General features: G+C 27.9%; 2 protein-coding genes across 3 annotated transcripts in view; one reads left to right on the top strand and one right to left on the bottom strand.

Moving 5' to 3' along the window:
- Positions 1-2,157: 2,157 nt before the first annotated feature.
- LOC136072112 (peptidyl-prolyl cis-trans isomerase FKBP9-like) lies at positions 2,158-9,738 on the top strand. 2 transcript variants are annotated; one of them, XM_065820463.1, is made up of 4 exons: positions 2,158-2,213; positions 7,567-7,675; positions 8,594-8,968; positions 9,350-9,738. In XM_065820463.1, exons 1-4 carry the CDS (start codon positions 2,173-2,175, stop codon positions 9,674-9,676), a joined length of 852 nt encoding a protein of 283 aa, XP_065676535.1. In that variant the 5' UTR covers positions 2,158-2,172; the 3' UTR covers positions 9,677-9,738. The 2 variants fall into 2 exon arrangements, with proteins under 2 accessions (XP_065676535.1, XP_065676536.1); XM_065820464.1 differs by lacking the exon at positions 2,158-2,213 and adding an exon at positions 7,079-7,197.
- Positions 9,739-14,456: 4,718 nt separating this feature from the next.
- LOC136091289 (uncharacterized) overlaps positions 14,457-17,704 on the bottom strand; it is an 11,356-nt gene continuing 8,108 nt past the window's right edge. The window contains exon 6 of the mRNA XM_065818657.1: positions 14,457-14,631. Coding sequence (XP_065674729.1) covers positions 14,529-14,631 — 103 coding nt within the window. The 3' untranslated portion in view covers positions 14,457-14,528. The remainder of the gene's footprint in view (positions 14,632-17,704) is intronic.

Genomic DNA, 17,704 nt, shown 5'->3' with positions numbered 1-17,704 from the left:
GTAGCCTTGTTTCCGCTAGGTATAAACTCAAAAAACAAAAATAATTGTATTTTAAAATTTTTAAAAATCATATAATTAAAATGCCAGTCCATAATTACTCTGTTGAAGATGTTTAGCAATATGTCTCTGATGGAATGATAAATTATTATAATAAAAAAATGTCAATTTTATTTGGTATGTTTATATATAACCCACTATTTAAGTTAAACTTTTATATAATTTATGATTAAGAGTTTATTATTATTGTATATTTTATATTATTGTATGTTTCTAAAGTTAATTTTGTACTATGTCTCAGCATCTCAAAACCCACAGTTGTTTTGGACCCACAGTCCATTTTATGCATTGACTTATTTGTCAGTTTTGCTCAGAACTACTAGTCAATTTTGTTATATATTCAAGTGTTGTAATTAAGTATTACTAGAAATATTTATTGAAAACATTCTAAGATTAAATTAACTGTAAATTTATTATGGATTTGAACCTAATTTTCAGAAAGTGACTAGGTACAGTTCAAAAAAGCTTATTATACCTAGGGCCACTAATTTTTAAACCCTTCTACGTGATGGAATTTTATTATATACAAAGTAATTAGAATAGAGACGTGATCATATCAGTTTCACTATTTTCAGACAAGTCTGGAGCCTTGAATTTAGGCATTGAGAAAATCTGGCCATAGGTACACAAAATTCCCCTAGACCTTATTGGACCTCTTGCCTTAACAAAAGTTGGAAAAAAATATATTATTACAACTACCGATCGTTGAAGTAAATATATTGAAAAATTAACAATTTATGTAACTACTTTATTTTAAAGATTTTTGGTACTCTTCAAAAAACTCAAAAATTTTAGATTATTTGATAAAGTCTGCTTATTTTCCTTTAACCAATCAATGAGAAAAAGGTTCAGAGTTTAAACTGGTAATGGTAAAGCTTTGAAAAAAGCTTTTTGTTAATGATCAATGTAAAAAGGGGCTGTCAAAGTTCAAATTTTTCTAAAGTTTTCTTTAAAGTTTGTCAATACAGTCTACAGCAAGGCCTGATGACACCTTGATTGATATAGCTTAAAGTTTGTTTTTATATCAGTTTTCTAAAATATTTGGGTTTTCAAGATTAAAATATCTGGGTTTTTTGCATTTTTAATTGTTTTTTAATTCAGGTGGTTTTTCAGAAAGTTACAGTTTTATGCAAATGATTAATGTTAGAAAATCATATTGGGTGTTTCTAAGTAATGTGTTCTAATGTTGTTTCACATTGGAAGTTTGTTCAGTTTTATGATTCACTCTTCAATAGTTTAAGTAAAGATAATGCATCATTGTTAGTGCATAGACTTGCACATGAAAATGATTGTTTCTTAAAAGAAAATGCAACAGCTTTGTGTAGCGGTATCAACCTAAGTTCAATTATATAAAAAGATAATGACATGAGGTAACATTACCTGAAAATGTATTGAGAATGGTAAATTAGAGATGTTTCCTTTTGTTACTGTGTTATACTGTCATAAAAGGTGTGCCTTTAGTACTATCATTGTTCTGAATGCATCCTATTATTTCTTATTTGGATATTATTTAACTTATTTGGATATTTAAATTCAATCAATATTCATAAATACGTTTTTTTGTTTTTTATTGTTGGGTTGTTTATATTTTATGTATCTTATATTTTAGTTAATATTTAAAAAGTTCATTACTTATTTTATTTTTGTAAGTGTCTTATAGATGTCTAAAGTTATACAATTGGGTAATTTAGGTCAACTATTGCTTGTTCTTTATTTTGTTATTGATATGATGATTTGTTTTGCTCACTTTTTAGTTGTTTTTTTCTTACTGTCATCAGTTATTCATTTTATCAAATAGGGTTATCGATATAAGATATAGTTAATAGGTACAGTTATTAAAGTCAGTTCTTTATTTACATACATTTGTTGAAGTTGCAGTTAACTATAGCTACTATTACAACTAAACCAAAAGTAGTATTAAAAAATATGGCTATGTAATTTTTAACTATAATGAGATATTTGATCAATTTTTTATAGAATATTGTGAAAGTATAGACTATTCTGGCATGTTGATACTATGGCTCTTTTAACATTTATATGATTTAAAAATTCAAATCCTTCTGGCACACAATTACAGTTCATTTTGTAAATCAATTTATTGACATATATTGATTAATGCATTTATTAAGTATATATAAGTTCTGGCACAAAAGCAGGTATTTTTATTGTTATTTTTTTTATTCATTGCGATTTTATGATACTATATATATTATACTACTATATAGGCTAGTAATTCCATGTGGAAAAATCGAATTTCTTCCAAAAATGCTCAAGTTTCAACCAAATTCAATTTTTCAAAAGGACTTAAAAACTGTTTTTTTTTGCTATTTATATTGTATAAGGATACTTTGATCTTATTTTCAAAATAAAGTTTTAAAGTAGCATGAAATGTGTCGTTTCTTTAATGTTGTTTTTATTTAAAACATTCACATAGTAAGAAATAGTAAACTAAGTTTAGGTCACATTTTATTATTATGCTATACATACATTAAAACTGTTAAAATCGTCGAATAATACCCGTCTAGGTTGTTATTCAACGGTAGTACAGTAGTGGTGTAGTGGTAGAGCGCTCGCCTCATAATAGAGAAGTTCCGAGTTCGATCACCACCACGTCCCTGGTAATACCACACTTAACTTGTTTCTCCGCGTAGGGGTCTTGTTCATCAAAGTTTGTGTTTTGGAGTTATAGAGTTGAGAGAGGGTTGTAGCAACAACTAAAGCAGCCTCCTCGACTGTAGTGGCTTTTTCGGCCTTGAGGAGGTAACACAGATTCAAGGCCGAAAAAGCCATTACAGAACAACATATTCAAGAAAGCTTTTAATTCGGTCAAGAGAAGTTCAAGCTGGAATGAAGAGCATAATAACGGAGATTATGCCAAATCTAAAAAGTGCTGCATTTACTTCTGACCTTTGGACTTCTAGAGCTCAGGACAGCTACATCTCTTGGACTTTTCATGCTATTGACGAAAATTGGAGACTACATCACTGGACACCCCATGTCCAACAGTTCCCAGGCAGACGCACAGGTATCTTAATTGAAGGAAAGCTGGATTCTTTCTTAGAAGAACTAAATTTGCCTGCTGATTTGCCAATGTACTGCATGAACGACCAGGCAAGAAACATGAAACTTGCAGTCAAATTGTCAAAGCGCCTTGACCAATACTTGTGCAACAATCAAATTTTGCAGTGTGCAATTTGAGACTCAAACTGCACATTGCAATGGATGATGCGTTGCAAACATGCAAAGATTTGGCTTCTTTAACTCACCAGTCAACAGTTGCAGCTGTGTTGCTTGAATCAGAATCAGACGCTCAAGGAATCAATTTTAGACAGTTACGCCAATCTGTTGACACAAGATAGAATAGTGAACTGGATTGCATGGCTTCTGCCCTACATCTAAAGAGTGTAATTATCAGCTTATGTGCAAATGAAGATATTTTTTTTTCAAAGACCGACAGTGCATCACAGTGGAAATCAATCGAGGGAGCAGTAGAAATTTTGGCACCATTTAAAGAAGCTACAGAAACGTGGTCGGCTGAATCTATTCCCACAATTAACACTGTCGTCGATTCTCTTTATTTAATCCATGACAAAATTGATCAATTTATTGAGACGGATGGAAAAAATGGCTACGGTGTCTTGTATGCAAAAAACTTGAAAAGCTGCATTGAGAAAAGATTTCCTCTTTGTCACACTGGAAACTTATTGAGTGCTCCAGCAAACTACTTAAATCCTGCTTTAAAGGGACTTCACTTGAAGCTCTTCAAAAAATTTCAAACAACAAAAGAATGGTTAGCCTCACAGGTTAAGGATAATGTTGAGTGCCAACCTGTTGCCAGAGTCCTTTCAGCAGATTTGTCCCCTAATTCAAAACTGAAGCGCAAGTTAAATGTCAGACTTGAAACACAAGAGCCAACATCTGAACTGAATCCTATTTTGAGCGAAATGTGTCAGTATGAATATCTCCCTGATGCCAAAAAAGACTTTCCGATTCTTGATTGGTGGAAATTGCATTCAAATACATTGCCAGAACTCTCTTCATTAGCTAGACAAATATTAGCTATTCCAGCAAGTTCAACTAAATCAGAGAGAGTTTTTAGCTCAGGTGGAAATGTCGTCCGATCATCCAGATACAACTTACACCCAGAAAAAGTAGAACAAATCATCTTAACCAGAGAAAACATTGTCTTGTTGGAAAAGTTTGGCATAAAAATTCTGAATTAATATTTGAAAAAGTTGTTTACATTTGACAAATGTCATTTGTGTCTATTTGTCAAAACCATGTTTACATTTTTTTTTTTTACTTGGATTTTAATAAATTTGTTTTCAAAAATTGTTAAATTTCTCGTCTCGTTTTCAGTCTTACGAGAAGTACTAACTTCTCGCCTCGGTCTCGGTTTGAAAAAACCTAGTCTTGCTCATGGTTAAACGAATGCTTTTGGTTCGGTTAACGTATGTTTTTTTTTTTTTAATTTGTTCGTCTGGATCAATGATATATTATATATACTAGATGTCTAACTTGCGGGATTTTATTAGATGAAAAGTGAAGCCGCTTTTTTTTGTTTACAAATTGAATCCGCCATTTGTAATAAGGGCAAAAGCTATATCCGACGTGCGAAATAAAAGTTAAAAATGCATGTTCAGAGCATCTAAAGTTACCAATAAGTTAAAGATCATTCGAAAACTCGTTTTAATAATTACTAAGATAAGTTTTTTATTAGCCTAGGTTCTTTATAAAATATCATAACTCATAGAAATGCTCTAAAAGCGTCTGTCCCAAGTTAAATAACTTTGAACTTTTTTATTTAAAACTTTAATCCCTACCTTATCAGAAAAGAATTTAGGAAACATTAATCAAACATTCTCGTATGTTTTTTTAAAATTTAATAAACATTTTTACAAACCTTTAAACAAAAGGAGTTTATTTGTTTGTTGTCTTAGCAACAAGTGTAGATTTTTTTAAACTTTCAGTGTACACCTGTGCATACCGAGCAAATCTCATATTAAAATAAATACTACATACTTTTTTAATAAGTTGGGTAGAGTGGAGATCCTCAAATATAATGGAGGTTTCAACATCGTGTTCATTTAAGGACTTAAATGGAGCAAATGGTACTAGAGTTCGATTAACAGTATATATCAATTCAGCTTTAATTTTATTGCCAGTAGTAATTTTCAAGTTACGAGCATCATCACCACATAAAACCTTTTTCCATTTTAACAAAAATATTGAACCTACTGAACTTGAATCTAACACTTGACAATTAGCATGTTTTGATCGAATGATTGAGTTACGGAGGAGAATTCTTTTTAATGAAGACTTAACTGAACAACATTGGGATTATTGTTAAAACCATTTTTACCACGAATGCATGCAAAAAGTAACTCCAGATAGTCTTGAGAATATTTATAGGTTAAAATGTATTTAAAAGGATTTTCCTTTAGAGTTAATAGTTCAATTGCTAGATTTTTTGTACTTTTTGCTGCTGCAATTAATCCCAAAACAAATGCTTTTCGTCTATGCCTTAACAATGGAATACCATTGATATCTTACTATATAAAATGACAGCATCATTCAAAATTAATTCCGAAAATTGAAGATAATGGCCCAACAAACAAAAAAAACCAAATATATTTAAAAATCAACATTATTAGAGCTGGTGAACTACAAAAACTTTTAAAAATCGGTGCAAAGTAACCCCCGTAGGAGTAAAGTAAAGTAGCAAGATAAGTTATTTTTGCCCGAAAAAGAAATGGTTTCCACGGCTTCACTTTTCGGACCGAAGTTAGACATCTAGTATATATAATAAATCATTGGTCTGGATTAACAAAAAATGGCTTGATTGTTCAATTTGTCTACTTATCTGAGGTGACAATGGGACTTCGCTAAAGGCGAACATTCGATAAGTCGAACCATTTTCCTTGGTCCCTTGGAAGTTTGAGTTATTATATATATATATATATATATATATATATATATATATATATATATATATATATATATATATATATATATATATATATATATATATATATATATATATATATATATATATATATATATATATTAGTGTTTATTATCAATAATTAATGCTTTGTTGTTTCTAAACCGATTTTTTTTAAACCAATTTCAAGTTTCTGCAAATCTGAATTTTATTCAAAGAATTTACATTCTTTTCTAACTTTTATTTTTAAATACTTGAACTAAATCTTCAGTGCAGGGTACTATTTTTTTAAATATTACTATTATTATTATTTTTTTTGTTTGGAGTTTTTTCATAAGTCATGTCTAAATCATGTCTTCTGCCTACTGGAACATATTTTTTCAGTATTTCATTCAGTATTTGACATGCGCAAAGTTTAACAAGGTAAACAAATAATTACCGAAATAAAAAGCAATAAAATCATTTCTAAAATACTTAATTTCACGTATTAATCGTATTTATTGGTTAAGTATTGACTTCTGATAATTTCTATTTCTCTCGTTTTTCGTGGAGAAGATATCTTTAAAAATGTCATTGTATCTTATGGTCTTGATGGTACTTTATTTTTAAACAAAACGACACTGGAAAACTTTAAAATTATGTCTATATAAGAACTACAAGTGTTTCTGTCGTTAGGAAAAATGTCGCCAGAATAAGGTTGCGAATTTTTTTTAGTACAAAAAGTTTTTACAGCACAATGAGTCAGCTTTATTTATTTACTTTCTCTACTAGACTAGCAAAAGTTGTTTTGTTTACCAAAAAGTTGCGCTTGTCAATTGAAAATACTGCGCATGTCAACAACTCATTTCCGCAAATCGTGTATTGCTCTACGGCAGCCGTGCCTCAAACTACAGGTTAATAACTATTTTGACAAAATAACGAATTATCGTTTATTCATTTAAGTTTAGTAATGAAATTGAGAAAAAAATTTTTTGTTTACAATTACAAATATACCGGCACAGTTGCCAGGAAGTACGTTTGTTTTGATTATAAGTTGACTTTTGTGTTTCCTACTTGAATTTAAAAAAAAAATTTTACCTTATTTTTGCGCATTAAACGTACAACGTGTTGCCTTTATTCACAAAGTGATAAAATTTTTAAAAATAATTCGAAAAACTCTGTTTAGTTAAAAGCATTAAATAAAATTTACATTTTAGGTAAATTATATTTGAGTAAATAGAAAAATTTAATAATGGCAAGTTTTGTTTTGTCTCGTGGTTTTTTAAAATGTATTAGTAGTTGAGTATGTTTTAAGTCTCAAGTATTTTACGTTTATAGTTAAAAATAATAGTTAAAAATTGTATAAGCTGTATTTTTTTAAAATCATTTTCTAAACTTAAAAAATTAATTTACTGTATATTAATTTAAATGAAATGTTTAAAAATATTTAAAATATTACAAATGTATATTTTTATAGTAATCTTTATGCAAATATTAAAGTTTATAACCATTTTGATTAAAGAAATAAAAAAAAAAAGCAAATAAAAAAACATAAAAGTTATATAAATATATCATATGTCATTTAGAGAAATGGAAATGAAGCACATTGTCTTCTATTTAACCATTGGTGTTGTGATATGTGAATACGAGGGACTGGATCCAACAGGAGGAGTTTCTGCACAAAACAAATTAAAGGTTTTAACTTAAAACTTTCAAATAAACTAATGTTGCCGATAAAATTAAAATTTCTGCCGGTGTAGCAAAACGGATTAAATCCCTAAAAAATTTTAAAAATTAACAGTTCGAAGTTATTTAACTCCCTGTTGATCTATTTCGAAACAAGTCAAAGTTTAAAATATTTTAAAATATGACGAAATGGATATAACGGCGCGCTTGAATATGAAATAAGTCATATAACGAAATAAATATAAGGAAATAAATTATCTAATGTTATTTATTAATTTTCCGACCGAAATTTCATATTTGTATAAAAAAAATGTTGTTGCTCTATTTTAAAACTACCACACTACGTTATTTGCCTGATGCGAATAAAATATCTTTACACTTTCAATGACAAATGATTAGAGTCAATTACAAAAAAATATCAAATCAAAATCAAAAAATAAAATCAAAATCATACCTATAACACTGATTTATTTATATTTTTATTTTAAAAGTAATTATTGCTGTCCTATTAATTTTGGTGACAAAAACTCAAGATTGAATAAAAATTCAAATGAATCTAAAATAAATCAAAATAAGAATACAGCGACTGAGGGTCTGGGCGTAAGAAGACAAGTTATTAAATTAAAGGAAAGTCTACATAATTTGTAATTTCAGCGGATATGAATATAAGAATATTTCAAATATATTTTGGGAATTAAATTGTTTTGTTGACTTTTAAAGAGTTAATTTATTTAAATGGGAGTTAATCTATTTTGAAATAAGTAAACTCCGTGGTTAACTTTTTTGTTAATAGGAGTTAATTTTTATGGGGACTAATTTATTTCTCAACACCGGCAGTTTCTCGGCACCGGCTGTTTAAACTGTTTTTAAAGTTTTTTTGATAATAGTTTATTTCAACTTAATCTTACATTAATCTTATTCTTTCAGATTGTAGACTTATTCAAAGTTGAAGATTGCGGGATGCAATCGCAGCAAGATGATGTAATTCATTGGAATTATAAGGGAATGCTTTTAGATGGCCATGTATTTGATAGTGGAAAGTTCAAAGCTACTTTAGGACATTTTCACGTGATAACAGGAGTTGACAAAGGTATGAGAGGGCTATGCGTGGGAGATAAACGCAGAATGATTATACATTCTGACTGGGCCTACGGAGACAAAGGTATTCCAGGTACAATACCTCCTAAAGCAACTCTCATATTTGACGTCGAACTTACGAGTATTGAAAGAAACGGAAAAATAGAAAACCTTGAAGATAAAATGAAAAAACCGCCCGTTGTTTCAAAAGATAACAAACTTAAGGTATGGAGGAAAGCTCATCCTGCATTCTAATAACAATTTTTTAAACACTTTTTATAAGCTTGATTTTTACTATATTTATAAAATATTTGATATCTAAAAATATATCATGCAATTTACATTCTCTATATATTTTCTATACCTCTGCAAATAATATATATAAATACATGCTACATATATTTATATGCAACTTTTTATTTAAAAAAAAAGTTTAATAATATTTAAAGCAGCACGTAACTTTTAATAGAATTTACTTAAATATATATATATATATATATATATATCTATATATATATATATATATATATACATATATATGTATATATATATATAGCAATTTGTTAGCGTAAGGGACAATATATGTATTGCTTATTTTTAACACAGATTGAAATTACTCACGAAGCCAAGGAATGTCCCTTACGCTCACAACAAGACGATAAAATCGAGTGGTATTATAAAGGAACATTTCTTGATGGTACTGAGTTTCATAGTGGGATGTTTACAGCAACATTGGGTCATGGACACGTTATTACTGGAGTAGACCAGGGAATGAGAGGTATGTGTGTAGGTGATAAACGTAGGTTAATTATTCACTCAGATTGGGCATATGGCGATGAAGGGCGACCAGGAACAATACCTCCTAAAGCAACTTTAGTATTTGACGTAGAAATGAAAAATATTGTCAGAACTTCGACAAAAAATGAACTTTAGCACTTTCCGTTATTAGATTTTGTATTATATTTATTTTGATGTAATAAATAAAATGATTTGGAGCCAACTCGTTTTGTTTCAACACTTTTAGGTTCTTTTACTATTTTTAAAGGAATTTGGTAATGGTCTTTTTTCTTTAGCTTTTAAAGTTGTGCTTAGTTGCTTTAATTTGCTTAACTAAATACGATTTAAAAATAATAGACTCATTCTTGCAGAAGCGAGGGGACCGAGAACCCATAACCCCCTTGCCATTTATAAACATAAAATTGTAACTTTCTACTTTTTTTTTTCCACTCTCAAATGCACCACTTTAAAGATTTATTTTTTTCCCACTCATATCATACAATAACATGAAAGTTTAAAAGTTTTAACTTTTTCTATTTTTTTCTAAAAAAACTTACCTTTTCAATATGTATATATATATATATATATATATATATATATATATATATATATATATATATATATATATATATATATATATAATTATATATATATATATATATCTATAGATATATATATATATTATATATATATATATATATATATATATACTATATATATATAATATATATATATTTTATATATATATATATATATATTTATATATATATATATATATATATATTTATATATATATACACAATTGCAATTGCTTTTACTCAGTAATTGGTCAGCTTTATTTAAATAAAAACTTTATCAATTTTTCTCAAGTTTTTGTTCACGTAAAACAATTACTGAGTAAATTACTTAGCTTCACGTGAATAAAAATTTCAGTAAAACTGATAGTTTTTATTCAGGTAAAGCTGACTAATTACTAAGTAAAAGCAATTGCTCTTTTTTATTCACCCGACCTAAAGTTTATTACAAAAAATCTAGATAGGAAAAGTACGACATCACATGCTGTATCCCCATAGAATATTTTGATGGTTTTGCTGCAACGGGAATTTACTAATTAAATCCTAATCTTTTTACTGATGCTGATTATTGTTCTAATTATGCAGCTAGTTGCACAAATCCACCTTCTTCATATGCTAATTCAAATGAAGAAATCTGCCAACCGCATTCAGTTCAACTAAAACTACCAAATAAAAGATTTGAAAAATTTATTCAGATATCGGCTAATCAGCTAGACAGAAGTATAAAAGGTTTACTTGTATCAAATAAAACCTTTGGTCATGACTCAATCACTTTTTTTAAAACATTAGTTTTGAAAATTCAATCATACCACCTGAGAGTATTAGGCCTCTTCCTAAAGCAGGTCAAAGGTTAGTATCAAAAAGAAGTAGGACTACTATGATTAACTAACTCACCTGTAAAAGCATGGCTTACTAATGATAAAAACAAGGAAACTAGTAAGACTAAAAATCTTAAATTACATGTGAATGGAAGTAAAAAAAAAAGTCAAATTATATTACCAAAATTAAGTTGTACTCGAATTTGCATTTACTGGTTATATATAAAACATACCAAGAAGTGTGACAACCAACCCCTTGGTTGGGGTTGTTTGTCACATTGCTGAGGGCTTTGAAAAATATCTTACAAAATATATTTAATATATTTAATTCTATGTCATGAAATTGTTGTAATGGTTACCGGAAATACCTAGACTACCTTTATGCAAAGTTTAACTTTGATTTAATGAAAATTAAAATATAAGCAGCCTAAAACGTAAAAAGTGTGACTACCCCTCTCCCTCTCCTCCCTGCCCCGCTCTCCATTATCTGATTATTTAGATTAATGAGTGTAAAACAAAGACAAAACAAAAAAAATAAAAAATGGTAATTTCAAGAAAAAACATTTTAAAGTAAAGTATGATAAAGGTACTTGTAATAATAATATCATAATTGATTTTCTATTTATCATTAAAAAGTCAAATAACTAAAGATATAGTTAATGAGGCTAAGTTAGTAACTTTAAAAAAAGAGAGGCAAAATCTACAATATTAAGTACTAGATAATGTTTTGATTCTGCTTTGAACTGCGGTGATTTTTCCTTAATATTAACAATTTGTTGAAAATGTTTTTACAAAATATGTCCCCAATATTGAATAGAGTAAGAACTTAACTTTGAGTTATATTTTGGAGTAACACAATTGTTTTCTGTAAATTTGCTGGGATATAAACTTTGTTTAAATAATATCATTGGAAATGGTCGATGGTTTATTTTATATACAAATTGTATAACTAGGTATATGTTTATTTTGTAAATATTTAACGCTCTAAATTTACGTAGAGGTGGCTCACATGGTACAATTCTTGAAACTCCAAATACAGTTTTGTAAGCATATTTTTGTTTAGAATTTTTTTGACTTAGCGCATTTGGTTCTTAGTAAAGTTAAATAAGTATGCGTAAACGATAAATTTTTAATGCTCTAATATTTAAGACTGATTTCGCTTTTTACATCATTGAAATGTTTCTTACAAGCATTCCTTCCAGAGTGCTTGTATGAGACCTTCATGACAATTTTTTTTTATCTAAAATAACACCTGAGAATTCTACAGATGTTTGTCTTATAACAACTGCTTCATTAATTTTTAGATCTGGTAGTATTAGAAGAAAATTTTCTGTTTCATTTTAGTTTATGAAATATAGTAAATTTGATTTTTTTAATGATAAACGAGACAATATTTACATGTAAACCATTCGTATATATTGTCTAACTCTTTATTGATTACATTAAAGAGTGTTTTAATATCCATATAAGAATAAGACAGATTGAAGTCATCCGCAAACAAAATAAAATTTAATTACTTTGATGCAAAAAATGGATCAGTTATATAAAGAGAAAATAATATCGGTCCTAAGATCGAGGAAAACCATATGTTATTACCTTTTTCATTGTTGTAACTAATTAAAATTGTATGTACTAGTTTCTGTTTGAGAAATATCCTTTAAACTAAAATAAGCATTGTATTTTATTACGTTTAAATTTTTTTTTTTTAAAAAAAAGATATAGTTGACGGAGTAAAAAAAGATATGGTTGACGGAGTAAAAGGCTTAAGACAGGTCAAGGAAAACTCCTAATGTTAAACAATCATTATTAACGGTATTGCTTTCATGAGTTACTTAGCTCTGTTAACGCGTGATCAGTTGAAACATTTTTTAAAACCAAATTGCTTCTTGTACTACATGTTATTCACCGTCAAGTATTTGGCAAGTTTATTACACAATATACGTCACCGTCAAGTATTTGGCAAGTTTATTACACAATATACGTCACCGTCAAGTATTTGGCAAGTTTATTACACAATATACGTCACCGTCAAGTATTTGGCAAGTTTATTACACAATATACGTCACCGTCAAGTATTTGGCAAGTTTATTACACAATATACGTCACCGTCAAGTATTTGGCAAGTTTATTACACAATATACGTCACCGTCAAGTATTTGGCAAGTTTATTACACAATATACGTCACCGTCAAGTATTTGGCAAGTTTATTACACAATATACGTCACCGTCAAGTATTTGGCAAGTTTATTACACAATATACGTCACCGTCAAGTATTTGGCAAGTTTATTACACAATATACGTTCCAGTAACTTAGAAGAGCATGGAAGAACCAATAATGATCTGCAATTTGAAGTATTCGAGCCATCACCAGATTTAGAAATAGGTAAGACTCGCGTTATTTTCAATTTTTCTTGAACAATACCCAATTATATTAAGTATTGAGAACGATCAAAGATTCGATGTAAAAATGATTCTATAATATTAAAAACTGAGTTTACATCATATACTCGTATTTAATCAAACCTTGCACGTTGTTCTGAAGGCTATCCAAAGAAGATCGAAACTTGTTAAAACCAAGTTTGAATTTGTTCATGACTTTATTATAATTTTTAAAACAAGAGTCATAAGTTAAAAGAAAGAAAAAAGTTGTTTAGATTATCTGCTATCGTATATTAATTTGCCATCTACCGAAAGTTATTTTAGCTGAATAATTTTTTTCATTAACTTTGTTGCTAATATCTTTTTTAATAATTTTTTTTTCTAACATTTTCTAACATTAAAAAAAAAAAAAAAAAAATACCACTAAAAAAAAATTTTAAATTCTAATTTGTTAGAAAAAAACTAACGAAAATGAGGAGCATTATTAATCAAAAATAAAACTTATGAAATTGAAATTCAATTCATACTTTATAGTTATATATAAACTTTATATTTAGTTTCATTTTCATAAGTTTTATTTTTAAAGAACTCTTTATACAACTTTTATATTTAACTTTTCATACAACTTTTTCTTTGAAAATTTTATTGAGCCTCTAGGGATTTGTCTGAGAGTTTTTTGTGTTTTGGTTGTGTTTTATAACAGTTTTTTTTCTCTCTCAGAAAACGCTTTTTCGTACTGTTTACAAAATGCTTAAGAAATAGTTCTTAAGCATTGTTAGCACTTGGTTGCAGTAAGAATCAAAAGGTATTTTTTTAGATAGGTTACATGATTCAATACAATTTTGCGAACTTTTATATTCAGAGTCTCTTATGACTTTTCAGAGTAGAAATCATGAGGTTTCTACTCTGAAAAGTTACAATGCTCTGAAATTTTCAAAATGCCATCCTCCCAAAATTTCCTAGTTTTTTGAGCGAAAAACTGCTCAAGTTGCATTTTTCAAGCATCCAAAGCAACAATTTTTCCTAAAATAACTATTTAACAAAAGTATTATTGTAAAAACATGATAAAAATACTAAATATTACTTATAATATTGTTTGAAACACTTTTTCTTTTTAAATATAACAAGAATGGCACAGAAATAAAAATCCAAAACAATTTAGTTTCTAAATTATTAAATTTTATTTCTCATAGGAATACAATAAGGATACAATAAGCTACAAAAGTTACAAAACCTACAAAAAATCTGCTATTTCAATAACTTCGTCAAAGTTTGTACCGCTAGTAACTAATATTTGAGGAATGCTCGGTATCGGAAGATAAGCAAAATGACGAGTACTATAAAAAAAACAACAAAAAAAACCAAAACAAATAAATAATTTAAACACTCACATCAAAAATCAAGTTAATTAACCGGCCGAGATTGCTTACGAAAAAATTATACACTTCGCTAAACCTTTAGGTTTTGCTTTCAAAGATGCAAAAACAATGCGTCCGCAAAAATGTAAAAATTTACTAAATTTTAAAAACATTTTAACCACTCTACGTATTTTCTTTTATAGAACACCTTTTTATTTCTTTAGAAAGTCCTGGATTATCTAAGTAGCAAATGCCGCGGGCATTGCACTTTTGGAGCATTGCGCAGTCTTGAATATATAACATTTCATTAACTTTTTTTTTTTAATCAACTGTATAACTTTTTTTATAATATATTTCAGTATATTATACTAAAAAAAGGTATATAATACAATCAAAAACTCTTAAGCATTTTTCCAACGAATTTTTCATGAGACGCGCATAGCACATATTTTACAAAACAATTTTCTGTTATCATATGGGTAATATCTATTTTTGCTTAATTGTCTTTCCTCTAAGTGTTTTATCTATTTTTAATATCTATATTTGCTTATATCTATTTAATATTATAGTAATATCTATTTATTTAATATTATAGTAATATCTATTTTTACTTAATTGACTTTCCTCTAAGTGTTTTATATATTAAAAAGTATTAGGTACAGCAGGGTTGCCACTATAATTTTAAAAGTTAAATATAGATAATTTAAATATATATATATATATATATATATATATATATATATATATATATATATATATATATATATATATATATATATATATATGTATAGATAATTTAAATATATTCTAAACATACTAATAGTCATAAAACAATTAAAATATTTTTTATTAATTTTAAAATTGAACAAAAATAGTTTTTTGGTTACAAACTTTAGCAATAAGTTTTTTTTTTTGCTTTTAACAATTCATTATTTTTAACAGCATCTTCAACAGATTGAATAAAATCTTTGTTTGATGAACAACATGCTGTTACAAGTAAATTCTTTTTTTTCTCTACTATATCAATTTTTTCTAATAAGACTGCTCTTAGGTGGTTTGATTCACACTCTTTCTTTAAACTCTTTTTGCTCTGCTAGACTGATTTGGTACTGTTGTCTGGCTGACTTAACTAATAACATTAATGCATTTATGATATTAATAGTTTCAGCTTGAATGTTTTAAGAATTCATATAATCTTTTATAATGCGATAGGAAACTATTGAGTTAAACTAAGTATTTTCATTTAGAATTGTTTTGTTTATGCTGAAACCCCTTTCTAAAAAAGCTTGACCACGACTAACAGTTAAAATCAGTTTGATAATATAAGAAAGTTCCTTATGTTTGACTATATCCAGTTGATGAAAATAGAAGGTATTTAAACGAGTGGTTTTTTTATCAAAGCTTAGAAATTTATCTATCCTTATTTTTCATAAAAACATTGTATACTGAAGTCATTTCTTAAAAGTATGGAATACTGAAGCATGACATTATCACTTTGTGTTGCAGATATAACCTTTAAACTTACAATTTTTTTGTTTATTATCTTGTAAGTTAATTTTGATTACATTTAATCGTTAATGTTTTGAGTTCGATTGATTCAAAACAACTTGCATTCTCTATGATTGCAGAGTCTAGTGGGATGTGTTTAAGCAAACTTTCTATGGCTTTTGTGAGAAATAAAACACATTCATTTCTAAACTGTTTATCAATAAGAGTGATTTTATCTTTGATAAAGAGTTCTTTTATTAAAACTTCAGCTGCAAAACCAATAATAACATCTTTCCTGGGCAGCAAATTCTCTTTCTTATAGAGATTTTAAATTTTATTTTTTAAATCACTAACTTTTTTGCAACTTTGAATTACTAAAGGTTTAATAAATAGAGGCAAATTATTTGTTATCAACTCTCTAAGATCATTGTACATGTATGGAATCATTAGTTGATCATTCAAATAGTGTCAAGTAGGTTTTGAACAAGCTGGAAACATAACTGAAAAATTGTAATTTTGAAACTGTCATTAGACGCTTTTTGAACATTAACTTTTTTTTGAGGAAGGCTGTTTAGACTATGATAATTTTTCCCAAAATTTTACATTGTCCCAAACCAATTTTACAATGTTTCAAATTAATTTTACAATGTCCCAAATTAATTTTACAATGTCTCAAATTAATTTTACAATGTAATGCAGACTTGACCCAGTGACACTGTTATAGTCATCTCTCCTAGCTGGAGTATCATGTAATATTTGGTATGCTCCCTTTATCCTTTTTTGATTCCATAATGCAAATCAGAATCGAATTTAAGAGCTCCATGTATTACATGCAAACTACAACTCCTAATGTCAAGTAAAGAATTTAATTCATACTCATTTTGGTATACAGAAAGTTCTTTAAGAAATTTTCAATTTGAATTAGGCCCATTCATAGATACTTGGATCATTTTTGATAAATCAAGATTATTTATTTTCTATTTCTTTATTGAATTTTTTTAGCATATGTGCTGCATAAGAGTGGCTAAGAAAAACTGAATTCAAATATCAAACATTAACCTGGCTTTCTAGAGTATTTTAAAAACTTACAATAACATCCATTTGACATTTTTGTGTAACTTTGTTCAGACTTTCATCAAATGACACAACATAACATGGCAAAATTTTGATACTTTCAAGAAGTAATGATTTAAAATATGGCACTAACCCATAGTTAATCACATATCCTATTTTTGTACTTCCTAATGTTAATCCACTTGCCCCTTTACTGGGAAAATACTAGTAAATAATTCGCTCATATTAGCAGATGCATTGTTTGACAATTCATTCATAACAGTTGCTAGAACCCATTTAATTTCAAATCTTATTTCTTTATTGGAAGTAACAACAAGTTCTTAAGTTTTTTGACCTACTGCCAGGGGAACCATTAGTGTAATAGTAGAATGTTTTACAATATTCTACATTAACTAACTTTTGGATTTAGTTAAAACATTAACTTGGTACTTTTTATCTTCATTATGGCTCTTAACTCCCATGTTTGACAAGTTAAAAATTTTACAACAAC

The sequence above is a fragment of the Hydra vulgaris genome, chromosome 15 (genome assembly GCF_038396675.1).
Source record: "Hydra vulgaris chromosome 15, alternate assembly HydraT2T_AEP".
In the NCBI taxonomy this organism is placed as follows: Eukaryota; Metazoa; Cnidaria; class Hydrozoa; order Anthoathecata; family Hydridae; genus Hydra; species Hydra vulgaris.
This window is presented reverse-complemented; position numbering and strand designations above follow the sequence as displayed.